Source organism: Dasypus novemcinctus, chromosome 22 (assembly GCF_030445035.2).
Source record: "Dasypus novemcinctus isolate mDasNov1 chromosome 22, mDasNov1.1.hap2, whole genome shotgun sequence".
Classification (NCBI taxonomy): Eukaryota; Metazoa; Chordata; class Mammalia; order Cingulata; family Dasypodidae; genus Dasypus; species Dasypus novemcinctus.
In genome coordinates this window covers 38,467,544-38,487,830 of record NC_080694.1, presented here as the reverse complement: position 1 = coordinate 38,487,830, position 20,287 = coordinate 38,467,544, and the positions used below count along the sequence as shown (strand labels likewise).

Genomic DNA, 20,287 nt, shown 5'->3' with positions numbered 1-20,287 from the left:
AGTTCAAAGCCACGCACAAGTTTATCCTCAGCTTCCCAGCAAAGTTTCAGGGAGGCCTGCAAGCATTTTGACCTTCCTTTCTACGCTGTTGCCATCAATGTTTGGATATTGTTCAGCCGTTTCCTGCCATCTGTTCATGTGTTTTCAGAACATAACATTTTAAAACTCTCAGTGTGAATGGAAACATTACAAGGCAAAACTTGTGAAACTGGAGTAGCTGCTCTAAATACCTTTGCCCGGACTTAAGCTTCCAAAAAGTGGAGAAAGAAAAGTCCTGGAGCTGGGAAACATTTTCTGATATGAAGAGACATAAAAAACAAACAGCTTTGTCATATACAAAGCTATAAAGAATAATTTAACAAACGTCTATCCTTTTTTTTTTTTTTTTACTTTAAATATGGTATCATCCTTTGTATAATCATCCATTACTTGCTTTTGTCACTCATCCTTATTTTGTGAGATTCACCCATATTGGGATGTGGTGCTTTAGTTAACTTACGTTCACTGATGTGTAGTATATCATTAAATGTAAAAGATCATAATTGCATCCATTTTCATTTTGATGAGTACTTAGGTTGCTTCCAATTGTTCACAATTATAAACTGCTGTGACCGTCTATTATTTATGTCTCCTTGGGCACATGTAGGTGTGGCTCTGGGGATCTTCACTAGGGGAATAATTATGAGTCAGATGAACACATGTCATCACCTTTACTAGCTATTGTGCATTTCTCCTCAAAGGGCCTCTGCCAGCTTCCTTGCCTATGGGTGGTGTGTGATAGTTCTCATTAACATTTATTATTAGCAGGCTTAAATTTTTCCCGTCTGCTGGGAGTGAAATTGCATCTGGCTCTGCTTCTCCTTTTCACCTATGATTGATTACTTGTGAGACAGGAACTTTTCATCGTTTACTGGTCACCCATGCTTCTCCTTCTGTAAACGGCCTGTTCCTATCTTTGTCCCATTAAAAAAAAAATTGGGCATTTGTCTGTTACTTACATGCTTTGTGGGAGTTCTTTATACTTTTGGACACAGTCTTTTTAAGCTTTATGCTTGGCAAATATATTTTACTCTATGGCTTATCACATTTTTTATTGAGTCGTTTGATGAACAAAAGTAAATTAATGTGTCAGATTTATCAGTCTTTTGTTTGCTTTTTGTGTCTTGTTAAAAAACCCTTCCACTGTATCAAGGACATAGAGATGGTCTCCTGTAAATTCTTTAAAGAGTTTGGAAGCATTCTTTTTAATCTTACCTAATGTGAATGGAATTTTTTCATATGGCTTGCGGTGCAGGAATTCAATTTTCTTTTTCTATGTCGATAACCAATTGTTCCAGTGCCATTCCCCCCACCAAACCACAATGCTACACAAGTTTCCATGTCTGTGAGTTCTATTTTTGGACAGTTTTTGTTTCATAAATCTATTTGTGAATCTCCATGCTAATACCAGTAGCAATTACTATAACCTTACAATATGTATTGATACGTGATAGTACCTTTTTCTCTTTAGGGAATGCCTTAGCTACTCTTTTTTTTAAGATTTATTTATTTACTTATTTCTCTCCCCCCGGCCCCAGTTGTCTCTTATCTGTGTCCATTCGCTGTGTGTTCATCTGTGTCCGCTTCTATTCTTGTTAGCGGCACCAGGAATCTGTATCTCTTTTTTGTTGCATCATCTTGCTGTGTCAGCTCTCCATGTGTGCGGCGCCATTCCTGGGCAGGCTGAACTTTCTTTCGCGATTGGTGGCATTCCTTGCGGGTGCACTCCTTGTGCGTGGGGCTCCCCCACGCGGGGGACACGCCTGTGTGGCACGGCACTCCTTGCGTGCATCAGCACTGCGTGTGGGCCAGCTCATCACACAGGTCAGGAGTCCCGGGGTTTGAACCGCGGACGTCCCATGTGGTAGGCAGACACTCTCACTGTTGAGCCAAGTCTGCTTCCCATTAGCTACTCTTGACACTTGGCTCTTCCACGTAAAATTTAGAGTCAGCTCATTGAGTTTTAATTTTTAAAATGCAGAAAATAGAAAGGAAAAAATAAAACCATTAGGATTTTAACTAGAATTGCTTGAATCTTTAGATTAACTTGGAGAGAACTGACAGCTTTATGATATTGAGACTTTCTATTAATAAACACAATATGCATATAGTTTCTCATTAATTTATTTTAATAAAATATGATACATTTCTCTATAAAACTCCTACATAGTTTTATAGATTTATTCCTAAGTACCTTATATTTTTGTTGTTTTCAATGGTATCTTTTTAAAATTACATTTGTAGATATGCAATTGAATTTTGTATATTGATCTTATATTCAGCTATCTTGCTAATTCCAATAATTTGTAGACTTTTTTTTGTGCATGTGTAGACAGTCACATTGCATGTATATAGTAATAATTTTGTTTCTTCCTTCAAATCCTTAAACATTTCACTTTCCTTGTCTTACTATGATGGTTAGAACCATCAATACAATGGCTAATAGAAATGGTGATGGTGAACATCTTTATCTCAACCTTGATTTTAAAGGGGATGCTTCCAATGTTTCACCATTCAAAATCGTATTCACTGTAGATCTATATTTTCAGTGTACCTCTTTATAAAGTGCAGATGACTGATTTTTTATAATAAATTCTGGAATTCTTTGGCTTCTTTTTAAAATCAGGCTAATTTATCCAATTTATGTTTATTAGGATCTGCAAAATTGGGGGAATTATTTTTAATCATCTTATTTTGAGTTTTCTTTCTCTGTGCTTTCTATGTTCCTTTCCTCCCTTCATTTTGGATTGACTGACATATTTTAATCATTTTTTTCTTTTATTATCTTGGAAGTTACCTACTTTATTCCCAGTCATTTAGTAGTTACTCTTAAGTTCTTTACTTGAATATTTTACTTAATCAACCTGAAACATTATCTTTATCTTCTTCTTGCAAAAAGCACAAGGACAAAGCCACTAGAATGCTTTACGGTCACTTACTAGCGCCTTCCCCCACATGCTGTTATTATCTGGTATTTTTGCTCTGTTTTATTCCCTTGTGTTAGGCACCTGCAGTAGGGCTCCAGTGACCTCCAACTCTTGGTACTCTTGCTTGTGTGGAAGCCTCTCCCGTTGAGTGAGCTAGCGACTTGTTTTAAGACATAGATTATTAAGTCTGCTTTGCTTACTCGCTCCCATTCTCTTTCTTGGAGTCCTCACTTTGGAGGAAGCAAGTTGACAGGCACTGAGGAGCCCTATGGAGAGGTCCACATGGCACTGAGCTGATGTATCTCATCAACACCCAGTGAGAACTTGAATTCAGCCATGAGACTGGGCTCTGAAGCACACAGTCCCCCATCAAGCCTTGGGATGAATGGAGCCCTGCCCCATACCTTGGTCAGCTGATGCAAAGTATCAGAAAATGCTTGGGCTTTTATAAAGGGGGTTTATTTGGGGTAAAAGCTAACAGGTCCAAGGCTGTGAAAAGTACAGACTGAGGTACCATCACAGATGCTTTCTCACCAAAGTCAGTTACCATTGATCCTGGAGTGTTGCCACGTGGTGAAGTAAGATGGCTGCCGATCCCTGCTGATATCTCAACCTTCCCCTCTGGGCTCACCATCTCTACTTAGCTGCTCCACGGGCCCAGCCTCTTGGGGCTTGTGCATAAGTGATCCTCTCTCTTACACAGCAGGATAAAAAATGGTGGCTTCCTTTTCCTGTGTCTGCGGGGGTGAGTCCATTTATATCAGTCCCAGCCAGGGGGCGGGGACTCAACCTGAGTCACGCCTCACTGATGTAGTCCAATCAAAAGTTCTAAAGCAATCTCAAGCAACTTAATCAAAACTCCTCAACTGAATTCAATGCAATCAAATGGTATCACAGCCAGAAGAATAGTTTACAAACATAATCTTTCTTTTTTTTTGGATTCATAAAATAATCTCAAATTGCCACTTTACCCACTCATTTTTTTTTTACTTCGACAATTAAATATTTGACTTTAAGAAATCATAGATAATTCTTTTTCAAATTTCTCTGCTTATTTTTGATAATATATTTTTCCTTACTCATGTTTTCTATTCTCACTTTTATTTCTTTAAACAAATTGCATATTCTTATTTTATAGTTTGTATCTTATATTTTAAAAATCTAATGTCTTTGGGATATGTTTGTTTTTTTCAGCAAACACTCCCTCATTGTGATTTATTTCCTTTGGTTTTAAAATGTTTTATAGTTTAGTCTTTAGAAATCCTGTGAAACCTGAATTGAGGGTATGTGCCCCTCCACAGAAGATTTACCATTCCATCACCACATGTGCCCCGTGTTGTTCTCAATCAAGAAGAGCTTTAATTTGTAAGCTTTAGATTTCCTGGACCAGGAAAACAGTAAGCCTTTGGGCTATGTGATATCACTAATTCTCAAGGAAGATTTATTTTCTCCAGAGTCCAGGCAGAGTTAGATGAGTTTCCTTGTTTTTTGCTTTTGCTAAATAGTGTTTTTTTTTCCTTATCTACTTTTATTTATTTATTTTTCTGTGGATTTAACTTTTCAAAGTTCCCAGCTTCATGGAGGAATCAATTTTCCATTTTGCATGGTGAAAGATATTGCTTCCTGACTCCTGCACAACTATTAAAACCAAAATCCTAGCTCATGGAGATTCACAAATTTTCTGAGGGCAGACACAGTTCCAGTGTTGGCTTTCCATATTCTGCTTTTTGACTTCCTCTTGGTTTGGCTTCTGGAGCCCTCCTGCACATTCTTGCAAGCTCAGCTATGCATTGAAAAATATTGATGCCACATTTTCACAGCAAGACAATTTTTCATGAAAACAGACCAAAAGATTTCCCACTGCCTATAGTTTCCCTCAGCATACAGGTCAATTTTTGTGGGTTATCTTGATCTGTCTTTAACCAGTGTCCAAATCATGGATGCTTCCAAGTCCATTAGAGATTCAAATGCACAAGGATACTTGTAAGGAGACATTTATTCTGCCTGAAGACTTCTTCCTGCCACCACCTGTGACTCTCTGCCTGTGGGCTTTCCCTGGATATGGCAATAAGTTTGTTCCATGCACAGTCAAGCAAGAAGTTAATGCTCCCAGGAACAAACAGCTCTTACCCAATGACATGGGAGTTTACAATACCCCACTTTTTTCCCCCCTCAGTTGTGTCAACTCTGAAGCATGTTTCACAGAGTCTCTCAAAGGTCCCCAGAAGGCCTGAGCCCCAGCTGTCCACAGCGGTCATGTGGTGTGGGAGATTGAACGATGCACAGGCTCTTAACCTTTATCATCTCCCCTGTGGCTGTGAACCCGTTATGGGCAGCACCTTGTGAAGATGTTACTTTTGATTAAGGTATGGTGAATTGAACTGAAGTGGGTTTTAATCCAGATTTCTGGAGGCTTAAGACGGAGAAGGTCACGGGGAAAAGCAGTGGGATCTCAGACATGGAAGGAGAGGACTTTGCCATATGACAGTAAACCAAGGAACCCAACGTCTCCTGACCAGCAGAGGAAGCAAGCCTCCTAGCTTCAGAAGCCAGTAGGCAACCCATTCACACTGCTTAAGCCAGCCCTCAGTGGCATTTGTCACAGCAGCCTGGCAAGCTAAGCTTCTATATTGGTTTCATTTTCTTCTCTTTCTCACTTCTCCACTCTCCTACTGGTGGGTCCTGAGACCGTCTGTCAAATAAACTTCTACGCAATTCCTTGTCTCAGGGACTGCTTCTGAGAAAACTTGAATCTTAAACAATATTTTAATCAATTCTCTAATTCATACTGAGTAATGACTATGTGTATTTACTGTTAATGCTGTGTAGTCAAACAGAAATCAGATGTGATTTCATCTCCAGAGAAACTGACATCCTTGGATTCTTGCTGTCTTGCTATCTTTTAGAAATACACAGTTTAATGATGTTTCTAGAATATTCCAAATTGAGCAAGTAAATACAGAAATATTATATATTGGGAATTCATGAGGTGATGCCACTTTGATACCAGAAATGTTGTGAGTATAGAAGGGGAAGGTAGTAAGGCAGGGGTGGCAAAAAAGGACTTGACCAGACCAAATTCTCAGAGAGTTTAAGCCTCTTACAGCAGATGCTGCAAACTGCCAGCCCCTGGGTTGCGTCTAGCTTTCAGATACATTTTGTTGGCCTGCACATTGTTTAAAAAAACACTTAGATTAGTTGTCATATTTATAAATTAGGAGATAGTACCTATAGATAAGGAACTCTACAGTTTCTTGTGACAAATTAGATGATGAAGCTTCACAGATCTTTCTATCCCTTGGGCCAATCAGGTGGAATGAACAGTAGTTCTGTTTTAAGGTGATATGAGTGCCATAGTTCTTACCACTTTCTGTTATTAGTTACAGCTAACCCACTTCATTCACTATTGCCTCTTCCATGAGGATGTTTGAGTTTCTGACGCCTCCTCTTCCATCTTCTAGAATGGGTGAGATTTAGGACGATGCCTATGATTTTGCAAGAAGGTAATTGTGGCCTTCTCTGTCTTGCTTGTTCTTCTTGCACTGCTTCCCAAGAAAGGCAGCTCTGATTAGATCCTGAAGATCAGGCCGTGTTTGCCTAAGGAGCCTCCTGCTCCATTATTTGTGTGAGTGATTCTAAAACCTTAGACACATTTTTGTTAGGTATCTTGATACTTGTTAGCAGGCCTGTGCTTTGTTCAACCGCTGATTCAAATAAACCAAGACCCAAAGGCAATTTTCTCTTCAGGCACTGCTGGAAACACACATACTTACCACACACAAATTGCTCTTCAATTTCCTTAAAGCCAAAGCTTAGTGTGAGGTGGAAAAGTTATTGTTTACCCTGGAAAAATGAGCTTCCTGCTCATTGTCCACTCAACTTGGATTCCAAACAACTCAGTTGAGGTCAGGCTGGAATTTAGAGTCTGAGAAGAATTGAGGCTCCTAGGATTTCATTTTTGTATGTCCTCCATCCAGTAAGCCAGATCCAAGGCAGATGATCCTGGCAGAGGAGGGTGGAGGGATGATGACATTTACATGGTGGTGGAGAGAGGTGGTATTGGGTGAGTTTTTCCAAGAATGGGAAGAAGACCAGAAGCAGACTGCTGAGCTGTTAGCATCACTGGTCAGTTCTGTACAAGTTGTCAGCTTTAAGGCCAAGTTACCTGTCATATTTCACTCCTTTTTGAAGAGAGGGTGGGAAGAGGATTTGGCTCATCAGATGGAGCATCCGCCTACCACAGGGGAGGTCCAGAGTTCAAACCCCGTGTCTCCTGACCCATGTAGAGCTGGCCCATGTGCAGTGTTGATGCATGCAAGGAGTGCCGTGCCACACAGGGGTGTCCCCCACATAGGGGAGCCCCACGCATAAGGAGTAAGCCCCATAAGGAGAGCTGCCCAGTGCGAAAAAAGTGCAGCCTGCCTAGGGTGGTGCCACACACATGGAGAAAATGTAAGCAGACACAGAAGAACACACAGAGAATGGACACAGAGAGCAGACAACTGGGGCAGGGAAGGGGAGAGAAATACATGAAAAATAAAAAATAAAAAAATAAAGAGAAGGGACTTTGAAATTAGGTTTTTAATGGTTATTTATTTACTAAATACTCTTAGGGTCCTTGATGAGGCTCATATCACAGAAGGAAGGTAGCTCTTACTCTAAACAAGCTCTTAACTTCCACTGCCCTATGAAACTGCCATTTCATACATAATATATAATAATATTACATAAATTAAATTACATGAATATGTAATGATTGTAAATTTATGGAACTGTTGATCCTTTCACTATATAAAGAAGCTCGCTTAGAGCTTTGTGTATACAAGGGCTCTTGCTTTACAGAGGGCTGGGCAAGAAAGGATGTGGGCAAATTGCCTTAAAGAGAAGGGCTGCCTGGACAGGGGGTTCTGTGTCCTGTGGGGATGTAGGTATGAAGGAGAGGGTCTGCTCTTGGTCCATGTGCTATCTTTGACCTGAAACGGGGTGAGTGTGTAGCCTGGTTTTTATGCTGAGAGAGAAGGCCAGGCTTGTTTGGGAGGGTTCTATCCAGTTCTGCCGCAGGCTAGATTTGTGATTGTGGTTACGGCATGCCACTCTTGGCTCCAAGTTTCCTCTTCTGGACCCTGAGGTTCTGTCTGGCCTGCACACTTCCCAGTTCTGTAAAAGACCTTCTGTCTACCCTGTGAGCCCTGGGAAAGGCCTGGCAGAAGGCAGACCCCTCCCCACACGCCTGCAGGGCACAGTCCTAAGGAGAAAAAGGGAGTTGTGTGAAAGTCCCAGCCCGCCTAGCTCTGTTCAGGGCCAGTTAACATCCCTCAGCCCAATTTTGGGAACCAAGTGTTTCCTAAGCCCCTATAAGGCAGACTACCGAGAGTCTGCCCTCACCACTTGTCTTCGCAGAGCACAAGGGTGACGCCCGAGAGCTGCCACGGAGTCTCTGCCCCACATCGATGCTTTTCCACTCCTTGTTTGCAGCGTCCAAAGCCAGCCATTGGGAGGCACAACTGGAAAGGCAAAGTCCTCCAAGACTACTTTGGCTTAAACTGTAGAAACATATATATCATATAAATGTCCCATCTCCACTACTCCCAAACATGCATTCAGTGGAATTAATCACATTCACAACGTCGCAGTGCCATCATCATCCGTTAGCAGAACTGTACCATCACCCCATCCCATGATTCTGATTTTAAGAATGATTTGAGCAGGCATGTCTGGGTGATGCACGTTTAACAAAGACAGGAAGGAAATTGGCTGATGGCTCAAGGACTAGACGAGTACTAAGCCTCATTCTTGGTTATTTAGAGATTCAGAGTGTCTTCATCCATATGGACTGACCAGAGAGAGCTATGTGGTTTTTCTCCGTCTTTATAAATAGAGATAGGGATAAGTTCAAAAGGATTGTGAATGAGCCTGATAGCCCTGGAAAAATAGAACAGAAGACTGATCCAGCTCAAGGGTTCTTGTATAACATCCATGTAGAAAGTCAGGCAACAGTTAAGTCAACACCAGCAAGCACACAGAATATGCAAGTAGAGAAGAAAGAGAGCTCAATGCTATGTTCTAAGATGACAAATGAGCTAACTGTTGTAAAAATGAGCCTTAACTGTGTAGACAAAATCCATCATCTACTGGGAGATGAAACTTCTAAGTGACCCTTCAAATTATATTTTGATATTATCAAGGCAGGTCTAAGTTTCCAACAATACTTAGAAACCATGTCAATAGGCAATAACGGTGGGACAATGAGTTACATGACAATGCCCAAGCAGAACTTAAAGAGCGCACCACTTGGGAAAAAGCATGAGGTTACAAGGAAACTTTGTGACAGAAAGGGACCTCAAGGGTCTTCAGGATGTAACAGTTAAAGTTCAGGGTAGGAGAGCTCAATCTGCTGACTGACCACCAACCCAGAATAAATTGGTTCTAACTCAAACCCACATCCTTGTCTGGGCTGAAATGACTGTATTCATCTTTGGTCTGAATGATGCTATACTCCTAGGAAAATGCTGAAATAAGTATTACAGCTGCAAGAAGGCAGGCGAGTATAGGTAGGAATAAGTATTAGGATAAACGTGATGAAGAAAGGAATTTAAGCCCATGGTATCAAAATTTGAAACTAGTTCACAATTTTCATGATTTGTGTTTTGCCTGCTTTTAAAGATCTTAAAGCATTTAAGAAAGTCTGCTGTATTCGAATAAATGCTTAAGACAATTCTGTTTATAAATCTGCTATCAAGGTATACCTGTCTACAAAAAACTTAATTTGTTAAATTTACAAATCTTGATACATTAGTTGTGTAAGTAGTGTTTAATTGTTTAAAGGACCATTTTTATTTTAATTTTATTTTTTTAAAATTTATTTCTCTCCCCTTCCTCCCCACCCCCCCACCCTAGTTGTCTGTTCTTCTCTGTGTCTATTTGCTGTGTGTTGTGTGCTCTTCTTTGTCTGCTTCTGTTGTTGTCAGCAGCACGGGAATCTGTGTTTCTTTTTGCTGCATCATCTTGTTATGTCAGCTCTCCATGTGGGTGGCACCATTCCTGGGCAGGCTGCGCTTTCTTTCACGCTGGGCAGCTCTCCTTATGGGGCGCACTCCTTGCACGTGGGGCTCCCCTATGCGGGGACACCCCTGCGTGGCACAGCACTCCTTGCGCGCATCAGCACTGCGCATGGGCCAGCTCCACAGGGGTCAAGGAGGCCCGGGGTTTGAACCGCGGACCTCCCATATGGTAGGCAGACGCCCAAACCACTGGGCCAAGTCCACTTCCCAAAAGAAACATTTTTAAATACAGTGTAAGAAGTCCTTTGAATATGGAAGATCCCATATGGGATCATATGGGAAAGGGGTCTGATGGTTAATAGGTAAAGGGAATCCTAATCATTCTACTCTGGACTCCCCATCTGGCCAGAGAGAGATGTCAGCTTCAAATAAGGAGCCCATTGATGGCACTTTGGCTGAGCATACAGCCTGCGTGAATTTTAGGCTATAAATTTTGCTTGGAAGAGGAAAGTGGGATTGCTAGGCTGGGGATTCTTTCCTTTCTCCTTCTAGCCATTTGGTTGGTTACCATTTACTCCTGTTCTGACGGCAAAGAGACACTAGAGGTGGAGCTGGCTCAGAATTTCAAGAAGGAACAAACAATGATGCCTTCTTCTAGCCCACCCAGGATGGCTGGCACGTGCTCACTTAACACATTGCCCACAGGGCATGAATTATCCATCAGCCCCAGCCATATGGATGCTCAAATACTTCTTTCCCTGTAGACCCAAGATACTTCTTCTGAACTGTAGAACAAAGCTACCAGATCAGGAGCCTGAATATCAGCTTACAAGGCAGCCCAGAAAAGGAGCAGATGCCAAGTTCAATGGGATGCAGTGCCTGGGAGGGTAACCCTTTTCTTTCAATTAAACTTCTCTCCCGTTGTTTGGGTTTCCGAGCAGGGCCTCCCCTATGCATTCCCCACGCTGCCCCTGCTTCTGCGCCTTCTGACACTCTTTCCAACATCCGTCAGGGCTCTGCCAGCCGTATGCTCCTTCCCACTGGGAACCTGTGCCTGCTGGGCTTTGCCAGGTGCTCGGATTGCCAAGCTGCAGCGGGTCTGGGCTCTTCCCCTTGGCTTTCTTTGGCATCTGGAGAAAAAAGCTGTTTTAGTTTCCCCGCTCGCTGCCTGCAGGCTTTTGAGGCTGAAGCCGTGCCCAGGTGTGGTTTGCTCTGCTGAGCACATCACACTAGCCGCTGCTCTGGGAACGGGTTTGTCTGTGCCTGTAGTTTCAAAAATAACTGTGATGCTGGAGGACAGCCCATCCCCATCTCTACCTCTCCAAAGATTCTCTTTCCAGAATATGAGCAAAGCTGCTCGTGCCATTTGGCCCGAGGAGAGAAAGAGAAGTGAACAGCTTTTAGGAAGGTATTTCTTCCTTGCACAGAAGAGGCCTCTTTAGAACCACAGACTCTGGCCTTTTCCCGCCACAGCCCCTATTTACTAAGTCTCTTAGCATCTTGTTTAAAAAGTGCTTGGGAGGAGAGTTCACCTCCCCTGGGAGGTTTAGCTGGAAAATGGTAATAACCAAATGGAACTGGAGCTGCCCCAGGGGTTTGGTAGCTTGGGTCTAGTATATGGGCCGCTTCCCTCCAGCTCCCACCCACTTTCACTTTCTATTTTTAAATCTACATCTCAATGTTGACATCTAGTATTTCTTTACCAATTTCCTGTCTTTAGGTTTGGGCAAAATATCCCCACCCCGCCCAAACTGTTAAATTCTGTGAGCCCAAGCAATTGCATCTTTATCTCTCTGGCTCTTTGTTTGTTTTTCTTTAAATTGGATGGTATTTAAAGCCCTGTTAATCTGGGGGAAAAAAAGAGAGAAATTGCTTTCTGGGTGCAATATTTGAAAGTATTGCTAAACGACTAAGTGGCTTATGACTTTCTTTCTCTCTTGCTTTCTTTTTCCTGACGTCTTTTTTTTTTTTTTTTGTATTTGTTTTATGCTCAATTAACTACAGACTTACTCGTTTCCAAGAAAAGTAGGTGTCCCCTCCTTCTGTTCCCAGGGCAACCTTTAAAAAGTTTTCTGTGAATATTTGATCAATATGACTGGCTCAGCGGCTAGGTCACTTGCAGTGCCCCCTCTGTTTTGATGTTGCTGGCGTAGTTTGGCCCTCTTAAAGTCTGATTAATTGTCCTGTTTGATGACCTTGATGGGTTATTTGAGTGCACTTGACCTGATTTAGACCTTGTAATGAAGGCACTTTTGGGGGGTCAAAGAGCCTGTCTGCAGCAGACTTCAGAAACATGGGAAACCTCCTGAAGCAGATGTGGAGAAGGCGGAGCTCCTTGTCCTTTCCCGGGGGAGGGGAGCAGGTGCACGATAGGAATGTCATGGATTAAAGCACGGTTTCAGACGTCTCGAACTCTGACCCCAGGAACTCCCGGTGGCTCTCACTGTACTGCCAGAGCTAGGGCCCCTCTTGCTCCTTCCCACTACTCACTATTCGTGGGTGTGGGAAATAGGTTTTCCTACACAAAGAAGGGGCTGAATGATGCCTCATTTTTAGAGAAGTTTTAGATTTACATTTACAGAGGAGTACCCAAAGTATAGGGAATTCCCGTATAACTTACCTCCCTGCACCCACACATAGTTTCCCCTATTATTGACATCTTAGATTAGTGTGGTACATTTGTTCCAGTTGATGAAGCAATGCTGGAGCATTGCTACTAACCAAGTCTTTAGTTTACACCACAGTTTACATTTTGTCCTGTACAGTTCCACAGGCCTACAGCAACCCCAACGTCTGTCATTGCAGTATCATACAGAAGAAGCCACCACCTCAACCGTGCCCTGTGTTCATCCCATTCGTCCCTCCCCCTCCCTTCTGAACTCCCGCCAACCACTGGCTTTATACCAATCATTTGCTTTTTCAAAATACGTCATTTGCTTTTTAGTTTTTATTTTTTTAAAGATTTATCTTATTTATTTCTCTCTCCTTCCCCCCCAGTTGTCTGTTCTCTGTGTCTATTTGCTGCATGTTCTTCTTTGCCCACTTTTATTGCTGTCAGCAGCACAGGAATCTCTGTTTCTTTTTATTATGTCATCTTGTTGTGTCAGTTCTCTGTTGTGCGGTGCCATTCCTGGGCAGGCTGCACTTTCTTTCACACTGGGCGGCTCTCCTTACAGGGTGCACTCCTTGTGCATGGGGCTCCCCTATGCAGGGGACACCCCTGCATGGCAGGGCACTCCTTACACGCATCAGCACTGCACATGGGCCAGCTCCACACAGGTCAAGGAGGCCCGGGGTTTGAACTGCGGACCTCCCATGTGGTAGATAGATAGATGCCCTATCCACTGGGCCAAGTCTACTTCCCTCATTTGCTTTTTAAATTTGGAAGACATTACTTCCAGATAACCTTGCAACAAAGGAGATCTTGGTACGTATGGCTGTAAAAAAGTAGATGTGGGGCTTTTTCTCCTCTACAGCTGCAATGAGTCTCTGATGGACATTTGGGAAGAGCAAAACCGGCCCCACTCTGAATGTGTCTGAAAGTGGGAGGCCAGAGAAAGGTGGCAGGAAAGAGAAGTGGTCAAGGAAGGAGGGGAACAATCCACTAATCAAGACACATCCTCTCTCTCTCGCTCTCTCTCTCTCCTCTTCCTTTGCTACTTCACAGAATGCCTAAGGTTTCACCTTTTCACCTAAAGGTTTGTATTTTCAGCTATGCCAACTCTCTTATCCCTTGCTGTGTTTCTGGGATCTGATGGGATGGATTTCTCCAGGTTTAGAATTCCATGCTACAGCATCAAGTCACTTGGCTTAACACCAGAACACTTTGGTATCAGCATGTAGTACTGAGGCTCAGGTATATTCAGCATTATAGTACTGAGGCTCAGGTATATTACATTATTAAGACACTTAATATTGATGTGACTCGTTTTCTATATACAGAAAACAAAAATAAACATAGTACCTATCTCATAGGTTTGTTTGTGAGTATTAAATGAGGCTTTATAAATAGGACTTTATGAATTGTAAAATGTTATGCAGAAGTAAAGGATTATTATGGCACTGATAATTTTCCCAAAGGGATCCTACAAATTACTGGCAATCATGATGGTTTTGGCATCAAATCCACTTGCCACCCTGACTGTCCATGCATCTTTCTCTTGATGGCTGGAATCATCCAGAAGATCCAGAACATGAGGATCTGATTTGGTGAAGAGCCAGAAGTTTCCTTCCTACCCTTGACCAGGGATGAGCAAACATTTTCTGTAAAGGGCCAGATAGTAAATATTTTAAGTATGATGTGCCACACGGCCTCTATCACAGCTACTCAACCCTGAAGAGCAGCCACAGAAGATGTATAAATGAGAGTGGCTGCTTTCCAATAAAATTTTACTGATGAACACAAAAATTTGAATTTCATACAATTTTCATATGCCACCAAACACTGCTTTTTAAAAATTTTTCAACCAATTAAAAATGCAGAAAACCATGGTACGGCTCATGGGTGATACAAAAACAGGCAGTGGGACAGATTTGGCCTGCAGCTGCATTTATCAACCTCCTCGCTAAAGTCCTCCCAGGAACATTTTCTACGGTCAGGTTGACTGGGTGACGGAGAGACCAAAAAGGGACGCAAATCCATTGAGGCATGTGTCCCAGGTCCCTCAACTTTTATGACCACTCTGTATGCCCAGTTGATGTCATAGTTGTGGATCTGCCCTTAACTGACAATACTGAGGTCTCCATGCCAGGCCTGTGCCAGAAACTACAACCCAGATCTCTGCTCTCTAACCCTTATAAAAAACCCACAACAACAATAATAATGACAATAGTAATTCTTATGGATGACTTCCTGAAGGACATGCAGCCTGAGCATTCCAATAGACAGTCTAACTTTCCCCTGGTTAAGCCAGACCTGCGAGGGCTGCATTCATGGACACTTCTCCTGTTGACCTTTTCAGAATCCATCTGAGCTGCATTTTGGTGATGAGTCCTCCGCCCACACCAAGGGCCATGTGAGAAGGAGCAATTGTGAGTCACTGGGCTCATCCTATGAGATGTTGCCCAGGAGCCTGTGTATTCTGCCACACCATGTCCTCTATCAGGACAAGGGAGGAATTCCATCTATCCATCTATCAGGAAAGGCCAGATATCTCCTAAAAAGCTGATGTGGTTTTATTTTACACAGCATGGCATTTCCTTATTTGAGTTGGCCTCAAGGAAGCTCATAGGCAAACTAGCAACTGTAAAATACCTCACAAAATCACCAGCAACAAAGATTTGTTGAGCACGTGGTATGTGCCGAGTATTTCCCATGAAGTCCCTTCACTTCTTTCTCTCACAACCCTGTGAGGTAGGTCAAATTATTATACAGTAACCTCCTATGAAAAGCTGACAATAAGGCCCCCAAAGACATCCATGTCCTAATGCCCAGAACCTATGAATATCATTGTGATGGTCAAGTCCATGTGCCTCCTTGGCCAGGTTATGGGGTTGAGTTGTTTAGTCACACATGCACTGGCCTGATTGTTACTGTCAGGGTATTTCATAGAAGGATGTAAGTCATTAGTCAGTTGATTGCATCTCTGGCTGGTTACACCTACAACCAACAAAGGAAACTGCCTTAAGTAATGAGAAGAACCTCCTCACCCAATCACTTGAAGACCTTGAATTGTGAACTGTTGATTTCAGCAATTAGAAGGAAGAATTTCTATCTTTACTCCAGACAGCCAGCTTCTCCTGGGGAATTCACTGTCACCTTCATTGAGTTTTCCAACTTGCAGTCTACCCTGCAGAATTCAGTCTTGCCAATCCCCCCGGTCACGTGATCCAATTCCTATAATAAATCTCTTAATATTTACATCCATGTCTCTGTATCTCTATCTCTATCCATATCATCTATAGCTATAACATCGTCTATACCTATATCTATATCTATACCTATATTTATATTTATATATATATATCTATACCTATATCTGTATCTGTCTATATCATCCTCAGTATCTATATCTATACCTCCTGTCAGTTCTGCTTCTTTGGAGTATTCTGACTAATACAGTTACCTTATATGGCAAAAGGGATTTTGCAGATGTGATTAAATTAAGAATCTTTAGACGGAGAGATTATCCTTGACAATTTGGTGAGCTTTAAAGGCAATCACACTCCCTTATAAGAAGGAGGCAGGGGGAGATTGACACAGAAGGTGATGTGATGACTGAAGTGAGATACATTCTGCTGGCTTTGAAGAAAGGGGAAGGGCCAGGAGCCAAGGAGTGCAGCTCTAGAAGCTGGAAAAGATAAAGAGCCTCTGTAGGGAACATGACCCTGCTGACATCTTGACCCAGTGAAACTGATTTTGATTTCAGACTTCTGGCCTCCAGAACGGTGAGAGAATAAAGGTGTGTGGTTTTAAGCCACCAAGTTTGTGGTACTTTGTTATAGCAACCATAGGAGACTGATACCTACTTACAAAGAACATGAGGCCTAGAAAGTATTGCACAGGGCTTGGAATGAGGCCCTTATGCCTCATGCCACCTCATATGCTATCCCCATTTCTGTGCCCTGACCTCCCCTGGCTTTGTTATTCCCATCCCTTTACCTCCCTCGCCTTTCTTCTCCCATTCATATGCATTTTGGTAAGCTCACATCTTTGTATCAGAGAGGCAGTGTAAAAATAAATACAAAGGTGGACATTTGTTGTATCATGGGAGGGGTCCCTGGGCTTTGTCTAGCCCTAGAAATTGCTATGTGATTTAACAAAGAAAGGCTTTTGTACCTCCTCCCCCCCTCCTTGCCTTTGTAAAGAATGTTGCTTTCTTATTTACTACAATAGTAATCTGGCAAGACAGGGCTTCTGCTTTTTCAGAAAAAGTTGCTCACTTCCTGGTCAGTATTCGGACCCTGGCAACTGCCTTATGAGATTCTTTCTTTCTCATCAAGGAGTTTTGGATGATTCAGAACAATTTCTAGCCTAAGTTCTCCTCCTCTCCCAGTAATATGTTGAATAGTGTTCCTGTAAAATTCAGGTCTATCAGAACCTCAGGATGGGACCTTATTTGGAAATAGGGTCTTTGTAGATGCAATTAATTAAGATGAGGTCATGCTAGAGTAGGGTCAACTGGTGTCCTGCTAAGACGTGGCAATTTTAACACAGAGGCAGATACACAGACACAGAGAGAAGAATGCATCCTGCAGATGGAGTTATGCGGGGAGAAAGGACTACATGGAAAGTACATGGCGCATGCTACATGCTCAGTAAATATTTGTCACTGAGGATTTTGTTTGAAGACAGAGGCAGAGATTGGAGTGATGCTGCCACAAGCCAAGGAACACCAGAGGCCACTGGAAGCTGGAAGAGACAAGGAAGGAACCTCCTGATGGGTTTTGGAGGAAGCCATGTCCTACCAAAGCCTTGATTTTAGACCTCTAGCTTCACGAGAGAATGAATTCTTGTTGTTTGAAGCCTAGTTTGGGGTCAATTATTACTGGCAGCCCCAAGAAATTAATTCACACCCCCCAACACTAAAATTACAAAGCAAAAAAAAAGGAGAAAATCCAAGCACTTAACCCAGGAAACAATGGACCGTATATTGCCAGACGGCCCTCCCGTTTCCACATGGGATGTCCAAGCATCTGGGCTGGACAAACTATCACAACATACACCTATGCACTTCTTTATCAATGTGAAGGCCAATCATGGGCTGGCTCCCTGTGAATCCAACAGCAAAAGGGGGGCTATCTCAGGTTAGGGGTGGTCTGCAGGCTTTCAGACCTCAATAGCTCAATAGTTCCCAAGAGATGGGTCAGGGCTCATCCCTGGAGACACCCCCAAGACACCAGTTTCTTTTCTGCTGACTGTAAAGATCCCCCCTGATGTTAAGGCTGTTGAGAAAATGCTAGTTCAGGTTCTCATCATTTCTTTCCTGGACTTGTGCTCATCCTGCCTATAAATCTGCCTCCATCTTCAAACGGTTGTCCATCCAACATCAATGCTTCTACTCATGCCCAAGGCTTTCTAAAATTCAGTCTTCTCATTGCCAAAGGAGGCAGCCCAAAACTTTCTGTTCTCCTGGGCACTGCCCACATTCCCACCTTAGAGCTGGACCCTCAGCCCCCAACTCCCTCAGGCTCTAGCCCTTCCACACTCCCTGCCATCCTTCATCTGGCCACATTGCCCACGGGACCGGAAGTTCTCCTTCCTTCCTGTCTGGTGAGCAGGCAGATGGAAAGCATGGGCTCTGGAAGCAGATAGTTCTCGGGTCAGTTCATTTTCATTCCACAAATATTATTCAGCACCTTCTCTGAGTCAAAGGGGATGTACTTTGGCCACTGTTAGCTCTGTGACCTTGGAAAAGTTGCCTATCTTCTTTAACCCTCATTTACACATCTGTAAAATGAGGAGACTTTGTAGAGATTCCATGGTGCACAAACCCTCCATCAATACGAGATATTGCCATTCCTGCTTTTATCATCCTCCAGTCCTGAACACAAGCTGGATGAGTCCTTCCCCTTTACATTTAGACCTTCCTCCAACCTCCCTCTTGCAGCTTCGGACATTAATCGGATTTGCCTCCCTTAAGGTCCTTCCTGCAAAGCATTTACCTTGTTTATTGTCTGATCCTCCCAAGGCTCCTGGTGAGAGCTGTGCCTCCCCCGTCCCTTATTCTGCCTGGGGCGGGGGGGGGGTGGAGTGGTGGTGGAATATTCCCGTACTTTCCCGTTATCCATCAAACCCCCTGGCTCCTCCAGGCTTGGCTGTGGGCCGGTGCGTCTGGGAGACAGACCAGCCACGGCAACCCTTTATGTGAGGATGAATCGGACAAACAAATTCGACCAGTTCATTCATCGCAGGTCTTGTTTCTCATCATGCACCTAAAATGAATGGCATGCCAGCTGTCCCCGGTTCTCGTCCCCCGGGGAGAAGGAGAGGGTGAGACCAGCATCCTTAGCAGCCAGCCATTTGTTCACCCTTATTTATTTCCTTATTTATTGTGAGCTTCAGTTGAGCCTTCATTTTAAAGAAGTGAAGGCAAGCCAGATGGATGGCCCCGCAGGCCAGACTGACCATGTGACCTGGCTGGGGGTCCCTTGTAGGCTCTCAAGCTTAAAGCTTACACTGGAGCTTCAATGGCAAAGACAGGACCCCTTGGTCCTCTCTACCCCCAAAGTGTCAGATTTCACAGTTTTACGTCTTTTCACCAGCAGACCCTCTAATCTTCCTTCAAAATGTGGTCCTTGGGTTTCCCTTCTCAGATGTGCCCAAATGTTGGCTGAGACCCAATCGCAGCAGTTACCTGCCTTCTACTCACGGGGCGGCAGTTTCTTCTGTTGACACGTGTAGCTGCTCCCTGGGATAGCGAGTGCAGCTCATTCCTTTTGACTCTCCCTAGCACTAGAGAAAAACCTGGGACGGCTGGCTGCCCAGGGCGTGTGTGTGAACCAGCTGATGCTGAGCCATTGAGTTTTCCCGCTGCAACTAAAGATCTAGAAGTGTCGTATAGGAGAAGAGACAGGGATCTTGTCACTCAATGTGCAAGCTAAATAAACCTGAGAAAGTAGCTCAGGGGCACATTTCTTTTCTTTCTTTTTTGCCATTTGGAGTCATCATTTCCTCATTTTGACCTGGTGAGATTGCAGGCCCCACTGGTCGTTTTATTCCATTTTAGACTCTGCAATATTAGCGAATTGCTGCATCTAGGCTCTTGATTTCTATTTCCTGTCCTCTGCACCTCTGTCATCCGCGTCTCCCCCACTCCCACCCCTCTCTCTCCCAAGGGCCCTTGCTGTGGGTGGAGAACCACCCCCCCGGCTGCTGCTCGCCTCTCTCCTCCCCTGCCCCAGCCGAGCAACTAAGGTGCCCACCTCTGCCCGCCAGAAGCACGCGCGGACCTTTTAACGCGCTTACCGCAGCTCTGGTAGAGCACTTCCAAGCCCCCTTCCTTGCAGGCCGTGTGCGTGGGCCAGGCCGCGCCGCCGCCACCAGCTGAGAGCAGAGCCCAGGTCAGCCAGGCGGCCGCGGAGCCCTTCATGGCGCAGGGCCGTGTGGGGCCGAAAGAGAAGAGCCGGCCCCTGGCAAGGGCACTTCCTCTCCCCGCCCAGTTTCACTTCTCACGTTTGATGCTCCTGGGAACCACGGCCAGAAGCCAAGGGCGGTCAGCACCAGCATTTGAATATTGTTCCAGAGAGGGGCTTCGGAGCATGAATCTGTAGGCGGGGTGAATCTTGGGGAGTCTGGATGCTGTCTCTGATTTCACAAGTAGAGGGGCAGCAGGAGTAGAGTGGGGGTCTCACAGCAGACTGTCCAGCTGTGGGGGTGGG

At 43.8% G+C, this 20,287-nt stretch overlaps 1 protein-coding gene across 1 annotated transcript in view; it reads right to left on the bottom strand.

The window, feature by feature from the left end:
* Positions 1-20,043, bottom strand: part of LY86 (lymphocyte antigen 86) — a 73,241-nt gene extending 53,198 nt beyond the window's left edge. The window contains exon 1 of the mRNA XM_058285192.2: positions 19,875-20,043. Within this exon, the coding sequence (XP_058141175.1) occupies positions 19,875-19,998 (124 nt within the window). The 5' untranslated portion in view covers positions 19,999-20,043. The remainder of the gene's footprint in view (positions 1-19,874) is intronic.
* Between the last annotated feature and the right edge of the window lie 244 nt (positions 20,044-20,287).